Genomic DNA, 17,074 nt, shown 5'->3' on the forward strand with positions numbered 1-17,074 from the left:
TCATACTTCACAGTAACCAATTCATCACAACAGCAACCTGTTGTGATGAATTGGTCCTGAAATAGATACACAAGGATAGCTGTAATTATCTTGTTTCTTACTCAGTAATGGAATTTGTAGAATTTGACCATTAATAGTGGACATTAACTTGTCCAGTTGATAAAGAAGTATTTATTTTCTCAGAATATTTCATTATACTGATTCCAATTGAAATGCTTTTTGATTGTTTTCTGAGTTGCTGCCATGTCATATGACATTACCAGCCTTGTCTATCGCACAATGTTTTGGAGCCCATCAGAATTCATAAATGCATTAATGTGGTTATGTGTAGACCCTGAGGGTTTTATTTTATTCTGAGTTTTTATGATAGTGATTTCAACATTTGCTTATAATGGCAGAGAAGAAATTATTTTTCCATGAAGGCAATTCCAGACATAAATGCCGGAATTGTAAACAGCAAAAAACTGTATTATTAATGAAAAATAATGTTCTTATAATAAAAGGCATTTTTTTCTTCACAAACTGATAAATACACTAATAGTAGTTGTTATATTTGCTTTAACACTGGTAGTTATATAGGGTAAAAATTTGCCATTGCATTAACAGAAGCTTATAAATTTACCAGATCCAGGAATAAACACATGACTATAATATGATAGGTGACTGTGGTAGAGGATAGCATCTTTAAAATTAGTTACTTGCCTAACTGGTGAGCCAGCACATAATTTTTCAATATATATATATTTTATTTTTAATGAAAATGAGCTTTCCAATAGCATGTTAAGTATCTTTATGATGAATTTTCTCATTAAGAATTATGTACAAAATATGGAAATCAGGTTAGTCATCTTAAATGATCAGGAAGGGTCTTGATGTTTTGTAACTTGCTGCAAATGTGTGTGTATACACACACACATTTGTAATAAGTTACAAATATATATATATATTTATTATATATATAAATATATATATATATATATATACACACACACACACACACACATATATAGCAGCATGACTTAGAAATGCACGTATATGAGTGTTTTAATGATACATATAAGCACTAATCATTACACTTATTCCCATTTAATGTTTGTCTTTGAATCTTTTCCCTCCTAGCATTTCATATCCTTATAAAAAATATATTACTAATTCTTTACGTAGGGCATTTTTAATATTGAATGTGGTTCTGCATCTAATTTTCTAGTTGCTTTTTGTGTGCAATGCATGCTTTTTTTTATTTTTTTCATTATGCAGAGCCCCCTTCTGCTCGTTCTTCACGGAATCCCTCGCCTATCCCAACACAGCGTTATGACTTCATGGAAGGGCAGTTTCCTTCTAACAAACCTAGTAGGTATCAAACTGATAGTATTTTGTTATCACTTGGGGGGGGGGAGAAAAGTCACTGTTATTTGTAATAAAGTATATAAATATATAGCTGCATTGTAAACTTGATAAAACATTACAAAAATGTTGTTTCTAGAAAGTGGTCTTTTAATTTCACATTCAACATTGCTTAAATTTTGTTTTTAATTAAATGATTGAGTGAGCACTATTATTTTAGTTTTTTTTAGCTATAAAATGTTTATCATTAATAACTTATTATAAATCTTGACATATCTGGTAAAGAGAGTATCACAATTTTTTTTCAAATATGAAAAATTCAGATATTTGAAAGTGGTGATTATTTCCCATCTTCTCTTTACATTGCTTTGAGATGTTTTGTGTTGTTTGATTTTATTCAATTTTCACGATATAATCTGATTTAATTCTTTCAAATACTTAAATATTTTGAAGCACTTCCACAAATTTCTGTTTGCTCTTCATTTCCATTATGCCTGTTTTTTCTTTTTTATTTTCTTAATAGTCGGAAGTTTATCTCCTATTGCTTCTGCCTTAGTATCTCCACGTTTGGGTCTGCCTCTCACTGATGAGACCTCAATAAAGGTTGAAACCGGTCTGGGTAGTGGCCCTCCCCTTAATGCATAGCAGTATACATGTCTGCAAGGAGATGTGCTTTGCATTATGGGAGATACTGAGACAGCTTGGTCCACCTTTGCTCGGAGTTGCCTGGTGTTGCACTACCTTACCTCAGTCCTGAAGATATTTTCAGGTGCAAACTTTGTTTGCTTACACTTGGATAAAAGGATTAAACTACATTTATTATTATTTCTTAATAGTTATTTACCTGCTATATTTGTTCAGGAATTTTTATGTTTTGAGTATGTTACAGTGAAGATTTGCGAGGCGTTTTCAGATTAAATAATAATGACTTATGTCTAAACATTAAGTTATGCTTTAATGTTAAATCTTTTGCAAATACTAATACAGTATTTACTTGAATATAACTCTCCCTCACGTATAATTCCCAAGCCTGATTTTAGTTTATGAAAAAAAAAGAAATCAAAAAGTTTCGCATATATCTCGCACACAAAAAAAAAGTTTAAACACTTCAGGGCGATAGTAATTCGCTCCATGCAATAAACAACATGCCCTCCCCAATAGCCACTATACTGCAGATGCAAGAAAAACAAGTAGTTTTATTGTGTCACTGAATAAGATACAGAGACATTTGCAGTCTGTGTAATATATTTCTCAACAAATAGTGCAATTAGAGACAACTGGGGTAAAAATGGCCCTAACTAATGAATCATGTCTCCTCCCACAGAAACTATGCTGTTATAAACTCAAGCAAAACCATATGTTGCACAGGTAAACACAGTATCTAACTAAAAACTACTGTTTTTAGTTAGATGTGTGTATGAGTCTACCCTCCAGCTCAAACGCAAAGCAGCAATAAAATTCAACTGAATGTGTTAAAACTAAGAAGTATATAGTGATTTATGGAATTGAAGAGAATTAGTATTTCTTCTTAAAAATTGTTGGCTTGCTTTTATGTTTGGTCGTGTTGTCTTTTGTTAATACCGCACCAATCATATGCATGTCTTCATAGCTGCTCTCTCTACTGGCCTACCATTGCTGTCTGTTTCGCACTCTGCTTTCACTTCTCATTAGTCATTTGTGAAGAAATTGTTCATTACACATCTCAAGTTTTGTAAATTACTGGTAATTTTTGAAATAATGGGAAAGAAGATGACGCTGTTTGGATAGGATGTACACAAGGAAACCACTCTGTCGGCCAGAAATAGCAATAGTGAATGGGAGATTCTTGGTAAGTCATACCCATTTTCAATTTTTTCATGAAAACTTTAGTTTTCATGAAAAAAGATCTGAAAATCCCCACATATATCTTGCACCACGATTTTTTAGCTTTAATTTTGGGAAAAAAAAAGTGAGTTATATTCGAGTGAATAATATGGTACTTAATAGATATAAAGTTGCCTTTATCTATGCAGCATAAATGCATGTGCTTATCAGAAGCATTGCAATTAATTCAAAGTCAACAATTATAAGAATTCCTAAAAGAAAAAAAACAAAAAAAATTATATTCATATACGTTGTCATTATAAATTTAAATTTTATATTTTTAAATAAAGATTCATTTATATATTTCATCAGGATCAGATCTTCACTTCATGATAAATAGTTGAGAAAGCATGGGAATATAACAAAGATCTGTATTTAAGTTTTGTCGATCTGGAAAAGGCATTTGACAAGGTGCCAAGAGAGAAGCTATTCAATATGCTACAGTTATATGGTGTCAATGGGGCATTATATCAAGCAATACTTAGTCTTTATTTGGGTTGTAAGTCAGCAGTTAGAATTGAAGGAAGTATAGGAAGATGGTTTAATGTTAAATCTGGAGTGAGATAAGGATACACATTATCCCCTCTGTTATTCATTATCTATATGGATCACATTATGAAGGTAAGTGGTATTAAACATGATATCAGAATTGGAGATGTTAATGTCAGCTCTTTGCTTTATGCAGACTATGTTATAATTCTAAATAAATCCGCTACAAGTTTGCAAGATTCCCTGACTAAATTGAATAACTGTTGTAATAGATATGGTATGAAGGTCATCATTAAAAAGACAAAGACAATGAAAATAGGTAGAATTGTTGAAAATGTCAACTGCGTTGTGAATGGGAAACATGTGGAACAAGTAAAACATTTCAGCTACTTAGGCATGATTTTTAGTGAAGATGGTAAATTAAATATGGAAATAGACAACAGAATCAACAAAGCTGGTATGGTAGGCAGTCAACTGAATAAATTCATATGGAATAAGAAAGAAATTAGTCAAAACACTAAGTTAGCTGTATACAAGACAGTGTTCAAACCAGTTTTAACTTATGGATCTGAGAGCTGGGTCAGAAGTAAAACACTTGACCAAAGACTAGAGACTGCAGATATGAGAGTCCTGAGAAAGATTAGAGGTGTGAACAGATGGCATCAATGGCAATATCATATTAAAAATGAGGATATTAGGAAAGAACTTGACATTGTCAGCATCCAGGAATGCGTTAGCAGAGCTAATCTCAGGTGGTATGGTCACTTAAACAGAATGGGCGTGGAAAGATTATCAAAACAAGTGTTCTCTACCAGGTTGGCAGCAAAACGACCCAGAGGAAGACAAAGATATAGGTGGATTGATACGGTACAAAGTGCCTTAGACGATAGAAATATAAGATCTGATAATGTTGGAGTCTTGACAAGTAACAGACTGATTTGGAGGAAAATTGTAGATAGGAAGTTAGTAATGATGTAATTTTTTCATGTAGTACTGTCATATCCTGTACACCCCTTGAGGGTACATGTCAGGAATTTGATGATTATATATTTCAAGTACTATTAAAATGGAAATTGGCTTGTGAAATCATAAATTTAAAAGTGGTTTGTGCTAAATCACATTTCTTTGTTAAATAGTGTTAGAGAATAACTCTTATTTGAGTTTTATTTGAAGGTTCGGAAATTGTATGAGGTTTCGGATTTTTAAACAAGAGTGGAAAAATGAATAGGATATTATTCATTTATGCATCTCATATAATCGACAGTTAAAATTAGCGTGTACTAATATCATGTCACTTTGTCAAACATTTAGAGAATAACTCTTAATGATTTTATAAATAATGATGTACAATTACCTGAATTCTGGATTGGTATATTATATATAATGAAACCAGATGAAAAGTTATGTAGTAATGGCTAATTACATTAGAGTAAAACTCTACAGTATGAAATTCTAGTAATTTGCATAATTGTCTCCTGATGTTCCTATATTGCAAAGTAAAGTCACTAATAGAAAAGTGAACTGCATATTCTTGAATAGATTGTTTCTTTGTTTATGTATAAAATGTTTTTCAGAATTATCTTTTTTTTTTTTATGTTGGGGCCCATATACGAGAGGTTGGCTGGTCAACCTATAGTACTTTAGTACCGTATATGGATAGTGGGATGGGAAAGGAGAAACTTGTTGACATTCGATTAAAAGCCTGTACATTGTATTCCTTGGGAAATACATCGGGGGGGGGGGACTGTTCCACAGTACAGCAGTAGCAGGGATGAAGGAAGAGGAAAATAAACTTGTTCTATGGGTTTCAAGGCATACTGTGAAGGGATGTTGGGCAGTGGCTGTACGTGTTCCAATGGGTTTAGTACAGAGTGGCGGAATTATTGATGCTGTTTCAGATAAGCATTTTCCATGAAAATATTTGTAGAATATACAAATTGCAGAGACTAAATGTCTATGTGAAAGTGGGGGCGAAGGAGTGAGTTGGTAAGAGTTGGATCATTTATCAGTCTAATTGCTCTCCTCTGTATTGAGGGAGTTTTTAGGAGCCCCCACTCCAAATGTGAGAACAGTATTCGATAGCTGGGCAGATTTGTGATTTGTATAAGGTTAACAGTTGCTTTGAAGTGAAGCAACGTCTTGAGCGAAAGAGAAAGTTTTGTTTTTTGGAAGCTGAGGACGCAATGGTTGTAATGTGTTTATGCCAGGAGAGGCCTGATGTCATGGTAATTCTGAGAAGAGAAATTTCATCTTGTCTGGGAATTTGAGTGTTGTCAAAAATAATACTTGTGGAAAATGGTTCTTTCTTGTGGGAAATAAGACAGAACTGGGTTTTACTATTGTTGAAATTGACGAGGTTATCTGAGTCCCATCGAAGGATGTCTTGGAGGTCCGAATTAAGGGAAGTTGTGGTTGATGTTCTGTGGGTTGAAGTGAGTTGTGTAGGGTAAGGTTTATCAAATGAAAGGGAGGACTGCAGTGTGCTTTCATCTGCAAAACTGTGTATTGAATTGTAGGTCAACTGAAGTTGGTCATTGATGTACAGAAGGAAGAGGGTCGGTGAGAGAACTGAACCTTGTGGGACCCCAGCATTAGTTGGATGGTGGGAGGATAGGGAGCCATCTACCATCACACATAGTGTGCTTCCAGACAGGAAGCTGGCAATCCATCTGCAGAAGTCCTGAGACAGTCCAAATGATGGAAGCTTGCTTAGTAAGCCATTGTGCCAGACCCGGTCAAAGGCTTTAGAGATATCAAGTGCAACTACTTGGGATTTGCGAAATTTTTCCATGGCATATGTCCAGAGATGAGTGATATATGAGAGCAGGTCACCTGTTGATCGGCATCGACGGAATCCATACTGGTGGTCGCTTAATAGCTGGGTACCTCAAAGTAGAGTAGGAGTCGCTATGAACCAGATTTGAACTTGGTCATCAGACTTTTGAAAGCTTGCAATACTAATCTTTATAGTTAAACAGAGCAGCCTAGTATATATACAAAGAAATTCTATTCTTGAGAGATACTTGTGGCATTAAATTAAGAAATATAAACACGTTAGCACAAGAATTTTTAATATTTGCCAAATATTTCAGTCTGAAATTAACAGATTATCCTCAGTGGCTTGATAGGAACAGTTTTTACAAGGTGGAATACAAACAATTGATCATTCAAATTAGAATGAGCCACACGATGTTACATTGCAAAGCACTAAACAGAGGTAAATTTCATCAGAGTAATGAATAAATCATAGGTATTAATTCACACTTTCATATAATCTTAATTTATAAATTCAATTAAAGATAACATTAGACTAATGTAGGAATGAGGTCTCAGTTAGAAGAACAAAAAAACCTAGTGTGTTATCCGGATTAAACTTTCCCATATTTTTGACAAGGATAGGCAATCATTTCAATATTCAAATTAGGGCATTGAACTAAGGCCTCAACACTCTCTTTGAATAGGCATTTGAATTTATAGCGACATCTGTGTAGAAGGCAAGTCCTTCAGCAGAGAATGTTGTGGCTTGTCTATATCCTGTGCCAAACCAGACTTATCGGATTTGTTGTGAAGAATGTACAATTGATGTTCTTGTATTCTTTTTTCTATAGAAAATATTTCCCATCTTCTAAAGATAAACGCTCAACTATGTCGCTGCCTGGTGTATATGAAGTTCCTTGTAACTGCAATCTGTCGTACTTTGGACAAACCGAACGTTCTATAGAAAAAAGAATACAAGAACATCAATCATGCATTCTTTACAACAAATCTGATAAGTCTGGATTGGTGCAGCATGAGATAGAGACAAGCCACAACATTCTCAGATCCAGAACTCGCCTTCTACACAGACGTCACTATAAATTCGAATGCCTATTCAAAGAGAGTGCTGAGGCCTTACTTCAGCGCCCTAACTTGAATCGACATGATTGCCCATCCTTGTCAAAAATATAGGAAAGTTTAATCCGGATAACACACTAATTTCTTTTTTTTTTTTTTAAATTGAGATCTAATTCCTACATTAGCCTAATGTTGTCTTTAATTGAATTTATAAATTAAGATTATTATATGAAATTGTGAATTAATACCTTTAATTTATTCATCAATGATGAAATTTACCTATCTTTAGTGCTTTGCAGTGTAACATCACACGGCTCGTTCTACTTTTGAATGATCAATTGTTTGTATTCCACCTTGCAAAAACTGTTCCTATCAAGCCACTGAGGATAGTCAATTTCAGACTGAAATATTTGGCAAATATTAAAATATTCTTTTGCTAACGTATTTATATTTCTTAATGTACAAAGATAGAGTATATTGACAAAGCATTAATACGTGTGTTGTTAGCATTAACCTGAAACACATACTTATAAAGTATTTGTATTTGTAAACTAACGCAAGTGAACATACATGGTTGCATTGTGTTTTAAGAAAATAGCATTCAATTGTTATAAATAACAATTGAATGCTAGCTTTTAATTTTTTTTTTCTTCATTATGCATGATGCAGTAGGTTTTTTCCACACATCTTAATGTTATTTGGGATATTGCATTGGAGATCTAATATTTAGGAATTGCAACAGCTACTCTTCAATAAAATTATCTGACAAAAAATAAGTCAGATTCATCAGAGGAAAAGATTTACTATTATCGATGCAAAATAATATTTGTATTGATAATAGTAAATTTATCGATTTACATTTACAAGTTATTACTGAACATCATGTAAAATCCATGTGATAGGTTTTTAAATAACTGCACCATCAGCAGAGTTCAAGATTGGCACCATTAACCTAGGAAGCATCAATGGAAAAGAAATGGAAATAGGAAAACTGAATAAGTACCAGATGGACATCAATAAGTGTGTTACAAAACAAAGAAAATAATGAGATTCTTCTAAGCAACAAATAGAAGATGTGATATTCAGGCAATAATGAGCTAGGAAAAGGAGTAGCAATAGTATTTAACACTAAATATGTGAATAATCTACTTAAATTGCAAGTAGTATCAAGTAGAATGATGTGGGCAAATATTAGGATGAGGAATTGCACAATGAGGCTATTTGTGCTTATGGTCTCAAAGAAGGTTCTAAGGAAGAAGAGGAAAATTTTTTCAAGACAGAAGGCAGCTAACACAAAGAGAAATTGAAAGTTGATCCTTGGTGGAGATGTATATAGCTAAGGAAATCAATACCAGACATATAGAAATGTTTTGGGAAAAGTTGGGGAAAAACGCAAAGCTAATAATAATGGTAACTAACTGCTGGATTTCTGTTAAGGCATGGACTAGCCTTTACTAATGTTATCTTCTAGCATAAAATAGCTGCGCACAAACTCATGTAGAGAGAACATGCAAGATATATAAGATCTTATTGGCAGTGTTTTTGCTGATAGTGATAGCTTCAGGACACAAGAGTATATATAGAGGACTAGAAATATGAACTAATTTTGAGCAGGATAAAATTGAAGATCATACTGAAAAGAAAAAAATGCGTAAGAAAGTTTTAAAAAGAATCAAAATTTGTGTAGCTTTCAGGGGTAAACTTTAGACTGAAATACAAAAATGTTATTCAAGGAAAAATGAGAGTTTGAAAACAAGAACCATACCTTGAAGATTCAGCTACAGATTCTGAAATAATATTGATTCAGCTAGAGAGGCATGTGGTGAGGTTGTCTTCAAGGATAGTACAATTCCTTGGTAGAAAGTTAGGGCCAATCAAAGAAAAGAAGAAACTGTATCCAAGTCCCTAGAAAGTAAGCACGTATGATCTGAGAGAATGCAGAGAAAAATGTAAGAAAACAAATCGGTGTGTAAAACGAGTCATGGGAAGACTTGCAAGAACATAGAAAAAAAAAAGGAAGACAAAATATTCTGGAGACTGTTGAAAAAGCTTAGAAATGGAGGAAAGAGCTATAAAAGGAACCAGAGATACTAAAGGTAATGTGAAAACTGAAGACACAAATATTCTAGATGTCCAGAGTAATTATTTTGAAAGATTGCTAAATGAAACAAGCACTACGGCACACTGATGTAAGAAACATTCAAGAGGATTGCATTCAGAAGTGCATATCAGTATTGCTTCATGTAGAAAAAGTCATTAAAAACCTGAAATGTGTAAAGGCAGCTGGAGTCTGATATTCAACCCGAAATGCTCACACATGGAGTATAAAAGTTTAATAATTCAGAAGGCCTGGTCAGAGGGTCAAATTCCAGATTATTGGAACAGAGCTCTCATATTACCCACCTATAAAAAGTGAAATAAAACTGAATGTGAGAATTACAGAAGAATTTCTCTTCTTAGTGTTCCTGGTAAGATTTAGACATGTATACCTGAGAAAAAGTTAAGAAAAATTGTGAAAGGAAAACTTGAAGAAGAAACCAGCTAGGTTCAGGCTAGATAGTTGTAGAAAATTCTTTCATGTGGTTATAAATTAACAATGCCAAGAAATTATATTCTTGTTAATCCTTTATCCAAGTGTAAGCAGACAAAGTTTGCAGGTGAAGTTTTCTTCAACTAGGCTACTTGTATATAGAAGCTAATGATTTCACATTAATTGTCTTAGTATCCCATAATTGCAAAGCACACATCCTTTCAGATGTGTATAATTCTGTGCATTATGTTTGGCTCCACTGATGAGACCTCAAAGGTTGAAACCGGTCTGGGTAGTGGCCCTTCTCATAATGCGTAGCATTATACTTTGTAGTGTGTGCATTATGGGATACTAAGACAATTAATATGAAGTCATTAGCTTCTACATACAAGTAGCCTAGTCATGAAGAAAACTTCATGTGCAAATTTTGGTTCCTTACACTTGGATAATGGATTAAACAATATAATTTCTTGACATTTTTAATTTAAGGCCAGATAGAGGTTGTCAGGATCCAATTTTCACTTTAAGACAAATAGTTGAGAAATCATGGGAATATAACTTGGATCTGTATTTAAGTTTTGTAGATCTGGAAAAGGCATATGACAAGGTACTAAGAGAAAAGTTGTTCAATATGATAGTTATAGGATGTAAATGGAATATTGTATCGAGCAATACATGGTCTATATTTAAATTGTAAGTCAGCAGTTGGAATTGTTGGAGGTATACAGGACGATGATTTGGTTAAATGAGATATAAGAGAATAAATTAAAGATGCCAAGAAATTTTATTCTTGGTTTAATCATTTGTCCAAGTGTAAGTAAACAAAGTTTGCACGTGCAGTTTCTTGATGACTGGGCTACTATTGTATATGGAGGCTATGTAGCCTCTATATACAAGTAAGTCATGAAGAAACTTCATGTGCAAACTTTGGTTGCTTAAACTTGGACAAAGGATTAAACCAAGAAATCATTTCTTGGCATCTTAAATTTATAGTTTGACTGAGTGAAAAAACTTTCAACATGTAAGACGAGGATGCATTATCTCCATTGCTGTTAATCTAGATCAGGGGTCTCCAAACTACAGCCCGCGATATGATTTTATCCGGCCTGCCAATTGGACTAATTTTTCAATAAGAATCAAAAAATATATTCCCGAATAGCAAAAAGTAACCGTAATCCAAGTTACGGTCTTTCTGACTGTAAAAGGTTGGTTAAAATGGACTAACGAAGGGAAAAAAATTTAAATTTTACAAGTTTCGAATTCAAATTAGAGCATTTTTCAAATTTGAAGAAATTTGCTTGTAAATTTATCTCTATTTTTGGGACACAACTTATCTTTGCGAACAAAGTTTTTCCCGAATGAAATATATCAAGTCAAAATACAGGGCAAATTTATCTGATGAACATTAGCACTTCAAAATTTGAACCTGAGTGTAATAAGATTTTAAAAACACAAACACAGTTACATCATTCACATTAATCATTTTATTATAATTTATGATAAAAATATGAGAATTTGCTGATAGTGTTCGTTGTCATTAATATATGATAATTTAATCTCACATACTCGGTAATCAGTTTTTATCTGCTTTCAATAAAACTCATATATCTAGTTCTAGAGTTTTTTTTTACTATGGCCCGCTGAACAGTGCTGAAGTACCCAATGTGGCCCTCATGGCGAAAAGTTTGGAGATCACTGAACCAGATCAATGTTTCCAAAACTTTCAGTACCATGTACCCTTTGTAACATTTTAGTAACACTGGTGTACCCCCTCTCAAATAAAGGCACTTTGAGATAAGTTATATTGTTTCAAACAAACATGAATAACTATAAAGATATTTATTTTTTTTTAACAATGTTAATGCTAAGCCATATAACTAAATTCATATTTAGTAATGAATTTAATATCCACACAGAAGAAACCAAAAATATGAAATTTAAAATTTCATTATTTAAAAAATAAAGTTTAATGAGGTGAATGAAATTTAGTGGAGAATTCAGACTGCATGGTTTTCAAACTGTTTGAATTTGTATACTCTATTCTGTTTTTGCTTTTTCTTGAAAATACAGTTTTTCTGGTTTTTCAAATGACAGTGGTTAAGGAGAATGCAAGGACTTATTAATATTTATGGAACAGCCAGAAGTTATCTTTCTTGGGAAAAGAGGCAAATGAGAATCTGGCTCAGTAAGTTTGAAGCTGAACTCTGAGAAAATGACTGGAGTGAGTGTATATTAGAGCATTTATCTGTTAAGGGGACTGCCTCCTTCTGAATAACATTAAGCATGTTTAAGGAGATTTGCAATACTGCCCTAAATATGAGAACAAATAACCTAAGGTTCCACCACTTTCAGATTTATATTGTATTAATTAGAAGAAACACGTATAAACCACAGTGAAAAAGTTATTTAAATTATTTAAAAAAGTTATATTGTATTAGTTATGCAGGTGGGAAATTGCTTTAAATGAAGAACACAAAAGTTTTTTTGAAGGCCAAGAAGGCTGTGAATGTGATTTTGGGATCTCGGTATTATTACCATGATCCTCCCTTATCCATGGGTTTCCTATCTGTGGTTTCAGTTATCCACGGTCAACTCCGATCTGAAAATATTAAATAGAAAAATTACAGAAATAAACAATTTATAATTACATTGGCAAAGTGGATCTTTGATTCAACATTTGATCCAAAGTGAATATGAGATCCAACATTATTTCAAAGCTGAATATTTGTATGAACTATGAAAGTTTGATAAGTTGCCCTGAGAGCTTATGAGAATGCAATCCTTGGCATCCCCGAGTTGACAGCTATTTTGTCAAGAGTGCAAGCTAAGGCAAGGATGCCGAGGATTGCATTCTCATAAGCTCTCAGGTCAACTTATGAAACTTTCATAGTTTGTACAAACGTTCATCTTTGAAATAATGTTGGAGCTAATATCCACTTTGTCTGTGTAATTTTAAATTGCCGAAATGAAGTTGTATGACTCTTTCTTTTAGTGATAAACAATTCATAAGTTTTAAATTGCACGCTGTTCTGAGTAGTTCCTGGTTATCAAATCGATGTCGCAGTATCACAGTTCTTGTATGCCAAAGAAGCTGTAAAGTGCTTCTTTTTAAGTGAAAAATGTGAAAGTTCTCAACTTCATAAAATAATAATAATAATAAAATATATGCTGAGGTTTCTAAGATTCCATTCACATTATTGTTATAATTGTTATATTTTATTGTTAGTTATTGTTGTTAATCTCTTACTGTGCCTAATTTATAAATTAAACTTTATCATGGTTATGTATGTATAGGAAAAAACGTATTGCATGTAAGGTTCAGTACTATCCACGAGGTGTCTTGGAACTTATCCTCCACAGATGGGGGGAGGGGGGAATTACTGCATTAAGGTAAGAGAAAGTGAAGATCTTTCCTATGAAAAATAAGATGGGACCCTATTTTCATTGTATTGAAATAGGAGAGTTTTAATCAGAAGTTGTTCTCTCTCGACTGATCGTTGTCCTCTTCCCTATTGAATGGCAAGGAGATTTGATGTTTAAGACATTATGGAAGGTCTTAAAGTTGGATCATTTAAGCACTTCAAGATTTTTAAAATGAAAAAGAGGAATGGAGTGTCATCTGCAAAACTTTATGGATGGACTTGATGTTAGTCAGGAAGTTATTAATATGTAAAAGGAATAGACATGGGCAAAAGCACAGAGCCTTTGCACTGCAGCGTCATTGAGGAAATATGAAAAGAAGAGACCATCCACCATTACACGTGCACATACACACAGGAAATGATGAGAGAGCAAACTAGCAATCAAATTGCAAAAGACAGACTGTAAGATGTTGAGATTGGCAAGTTCTTCATCAGTAAGATAACTGCCAATATCTAAGTTTTACCTATACATTTAGTAGGTGATTTTATTTATTTTTTTTAAGTGGATTTTATTTTATTATTTTTTTTTAGTGAAGTGGCTAGCTTGTCTGCATAATCAGAATGATTTTTTTAGGATTACAGTAGCATTATCCTTTTAACTGTTTTCATAACTTTTTTTTCTTATTCCTTAATTTTTTCAATGCTATATAATCTTTGTATGAGTTTTTGACGATTTGGGATGTTAAAATTTGAACAGTATCAAGCTTAATGTTATTGGCAACATGGATGGCAGTCCATGTTGCTAATAGCATTAAGTCTAAATTCATCATAAACCAATAATTATGATTAAGAACATGAAGTAAGTGATCTTACTAATAGACTGGTTCATCTGCCATTTATGGGACTATTTTCTCTTTGTCATCTAGATTTAAACTATTTACAGGTTTTGAAAAACATATCTTGGTTTATAGAGATTGCACATAAAATAAATGTTTACTTCTCGATGTACTTATCCTTTTCCATATCGCCTGAATCCACAATTTGCTTTTATAGCTCATTGTTGATGGTGTTAATTTACTTGCATGCAAAGTGGCTTCTGAAATATCAAAGATATTTGATATTTCAGAAGCCACTTTGCTTCTGAAATATCAAATTTCAGAAGCAAAGCTCAGAAATAATTCTTAAAAATCAAAAATAAACATAAAAAAGGTACAACAATCTTCTGGATTCTAAACCCATGCCTGTTTTTAATCTGTTCATATTGTAGTTAATGTCATCGAAAAGGCTTAGCGATGCTACTCTCAGTGCCCTTAGTCTTATTGGCCATAATTTTGCTGTTGCTCTGAAGCAAGTATCTGCATCAGACCTAATGTTCAATATTGAATGCAGTATCTGTAACTTAGCCCTGGAAATAGCTAACAACATTAGGCTTGACATCCTCAGCATTTCTTTCTCAATCTTTGCCTTCTAAAAGAAATTATATTCTTGCCAATTCAGTGCCCCGAAGAAACTACAAAGATAGCAGTATAGTCATCACCAAAGTTGGTAAGGGGAGTGCTACTGTTATTCTTAATACCAGTGAATATAATAGAAAAATGGACATAATTTTCAGAGACTGCTCCACCATACAGACCTTTAGATTGCATTCCCACCAAATCTCAAATCAAATAATTGAAAAGTCTGCTCAAAAAAGTTTCTTTCTACCCTCCTGAAATCATAAACTCAAACCATTCAGCCTCCTCTCCCCAAATATACATCCGTATATCTGGTGGGGGGGGATGCAACAAATTCAACACCCCAAGACCTGTAGTAGATGCTACAGATTTTCCATCCTGTAAATTAGCAAAACAGTTAGCAAGCTCTCTTCACTTCCATTGAGAATTTAATGCTAAATAATACAAATGTTTTAGTTTGTTTTGATATCACCTCACTGTTCAGCAATATTCCCTTAAATTACGCTTTATAACATCTTTTCATTCTGATATTACTGATCTCTTTTCCTTTGCTATCCATTCTGGATACTTCTCTTGGAAGCACAATTTATAAACAGGTAGAGGGTACCTCTTTGCACCTCCCCCATCACTCCCCTGTCAATTTTTTATGGAATATTTTAAACAAGCTCTTGACTCGCCTCTCTCAAATCTTCTATCTGGTTAAGATAGGAGGTTTGGCCTCATGACTCAGCCACATTAGATTCTTTCTTCTGTCACTTCAGTAGTCTCCACCCTTGAATCTAGTTTACCATGGAAAAAGAAACTAATAGTTTAGCCTTTTAGACAGCTTGGTAACATGCCTACCCAATGGTAACCAGTCCTTTACAATATACAGGAAGCCCACCCACACAGGCAGACACATTAATGAACTTTATCTCCCTCTCCCTTCTCAACAATATGTTATCATTAAAACATTAACTAATAGAGCCTATAACTTTTGTTCCAGTGAGTCCTCTCTTACAGCAGAACTTGATCATATACACCACACCTTCTTATCTAATGGCTACAGTTCCCACAGTATCAAAAAAAAAAAAAAAAAAAAAAACAATAACCAATCCTTATCTTGAAAAGATTTAATCATACTATCATTCTGTATGTCTGAGACATGTCAGAAAAAAATAGCCAGAATCTTAAAGAAATTCAATCTCTGCATGGCTTTTTAGCCCTCAAGAGATTGTTGCAGAAGTTGACCTATTATGGACAGACAAGATCAGCCAATATCATTTTAAGAATGCAAAAAACAAATGTATCTGCATTCATGACTATGGTCAATTTGGCTTTCCAGACCATACTTTAGATACAGTTCATAGGATCAGTTGGAGAGACAGGCCACCATTACTCCATCGCAGTACATTAGATGAGAAAGATTTTTTGGAATCTGCAACTGCTCTCAAAAATCAGCCTACTCTAAATAAATATGGTTGCATTAAACTTTCCAAAATATGGGAAACATTAATACTTAGAGATCCCAGTTTACATCCTAGTCTGCCAACAGGTGCCGACAGAGGACTTCCCACCTAGTTAGGACTAGTCTTTCGTCCATGTGTTTCACTTAGTTTTCTGTTGCCTTTGTGTGTGCATGTGTCACTAGTCTCATATTGTAATCCTTGACAATGTCTCAGTGACTGAGATGAAATATAGGAAGAATTAAATAACTGTTTAATCCTTTTTTAGTGGTGTTTCACTCCATTAAGCCTCTAACTTGGGTATAGAAAATCTCACCTCAGTATTTATATAATGACCTGTTTTTTATGTCTGTTTTTTTTGTGTTAATCCTGTTCATGAAAAGTTCTGTAGGTGGACTAAAGTTAGCTAATCTAGTTATAGAGACAATTCATGGTAATTTTTCAAGTCATTCAAGCTTCCACTATGAAGGTGAATTCATCTGTCATCTAAAGATGTTCAAACAGGCAAGCACAATGTGGGATTTGAATTTACAGCATGTTGGTTGGAAAGCAAATATGTTACCAATATTTCATTAAAAGATTCTTTCAGCTTATTCCAAGCTGAGTTTCTTCTTGATATTCTGTTTCTGTTTATCATGAACCTTGAGCAGCGAAAAATTTTCCAAGAGCACAGAAATAGATCCCTCTTGTCTGCTCATTTTATTAAGGAGACATTGAAAAAATGCCTTAAACTCCACCTAACAGAGATCTAAC

At 33.5% G+C, this 17,074-nt stretch overlaps 1 protein-coding gene across 3 annotated transcripts in view; it reads left to right on the plus strand.

The window, feature by feature from the left end:
• The window catches only part of Sec24AB (Protein transport protein Sec24AB), a 290,512-nt gene that overhangs the window by 52,654 nt on the left and 220,784 nt on the right, over positions 1-17,074 (plus strand). For 2 of the 3 annotated variants that reach the window (XM_090404311.1, XM_090404312.1), the window contains exon 4: positions 1,258-1,350. The exons of the other annotated variant lie outside the window; for it this stretch is intronic. In XM_090404311.1, coding sequence (XP_090260437.1) covers positions 1,258-1,350 — 93 coding nt within the window. The remainder of the gene's footprint in view (positions 1-1,257; positions 1,351-17,074) is intronic. 3 annotated transcript variants of the gene reach the window in all.

Source organism: Typopeltis vanoorti, chromosome 14 (genome assembly GCF_054136105.1).
Source record: "Typopeltis vanoorti isolate ZY-2024b chromosome 14, IOZ_Tvanoo_1.0, whole genome shotgun sequence".
Taxonomy (NCBI): Eukaryota; Metazoa; Arthropoda; class Arachnida; order Uropygi; family Thelyphonidae; genus Typopeltis; species Typopeltis vanoorti.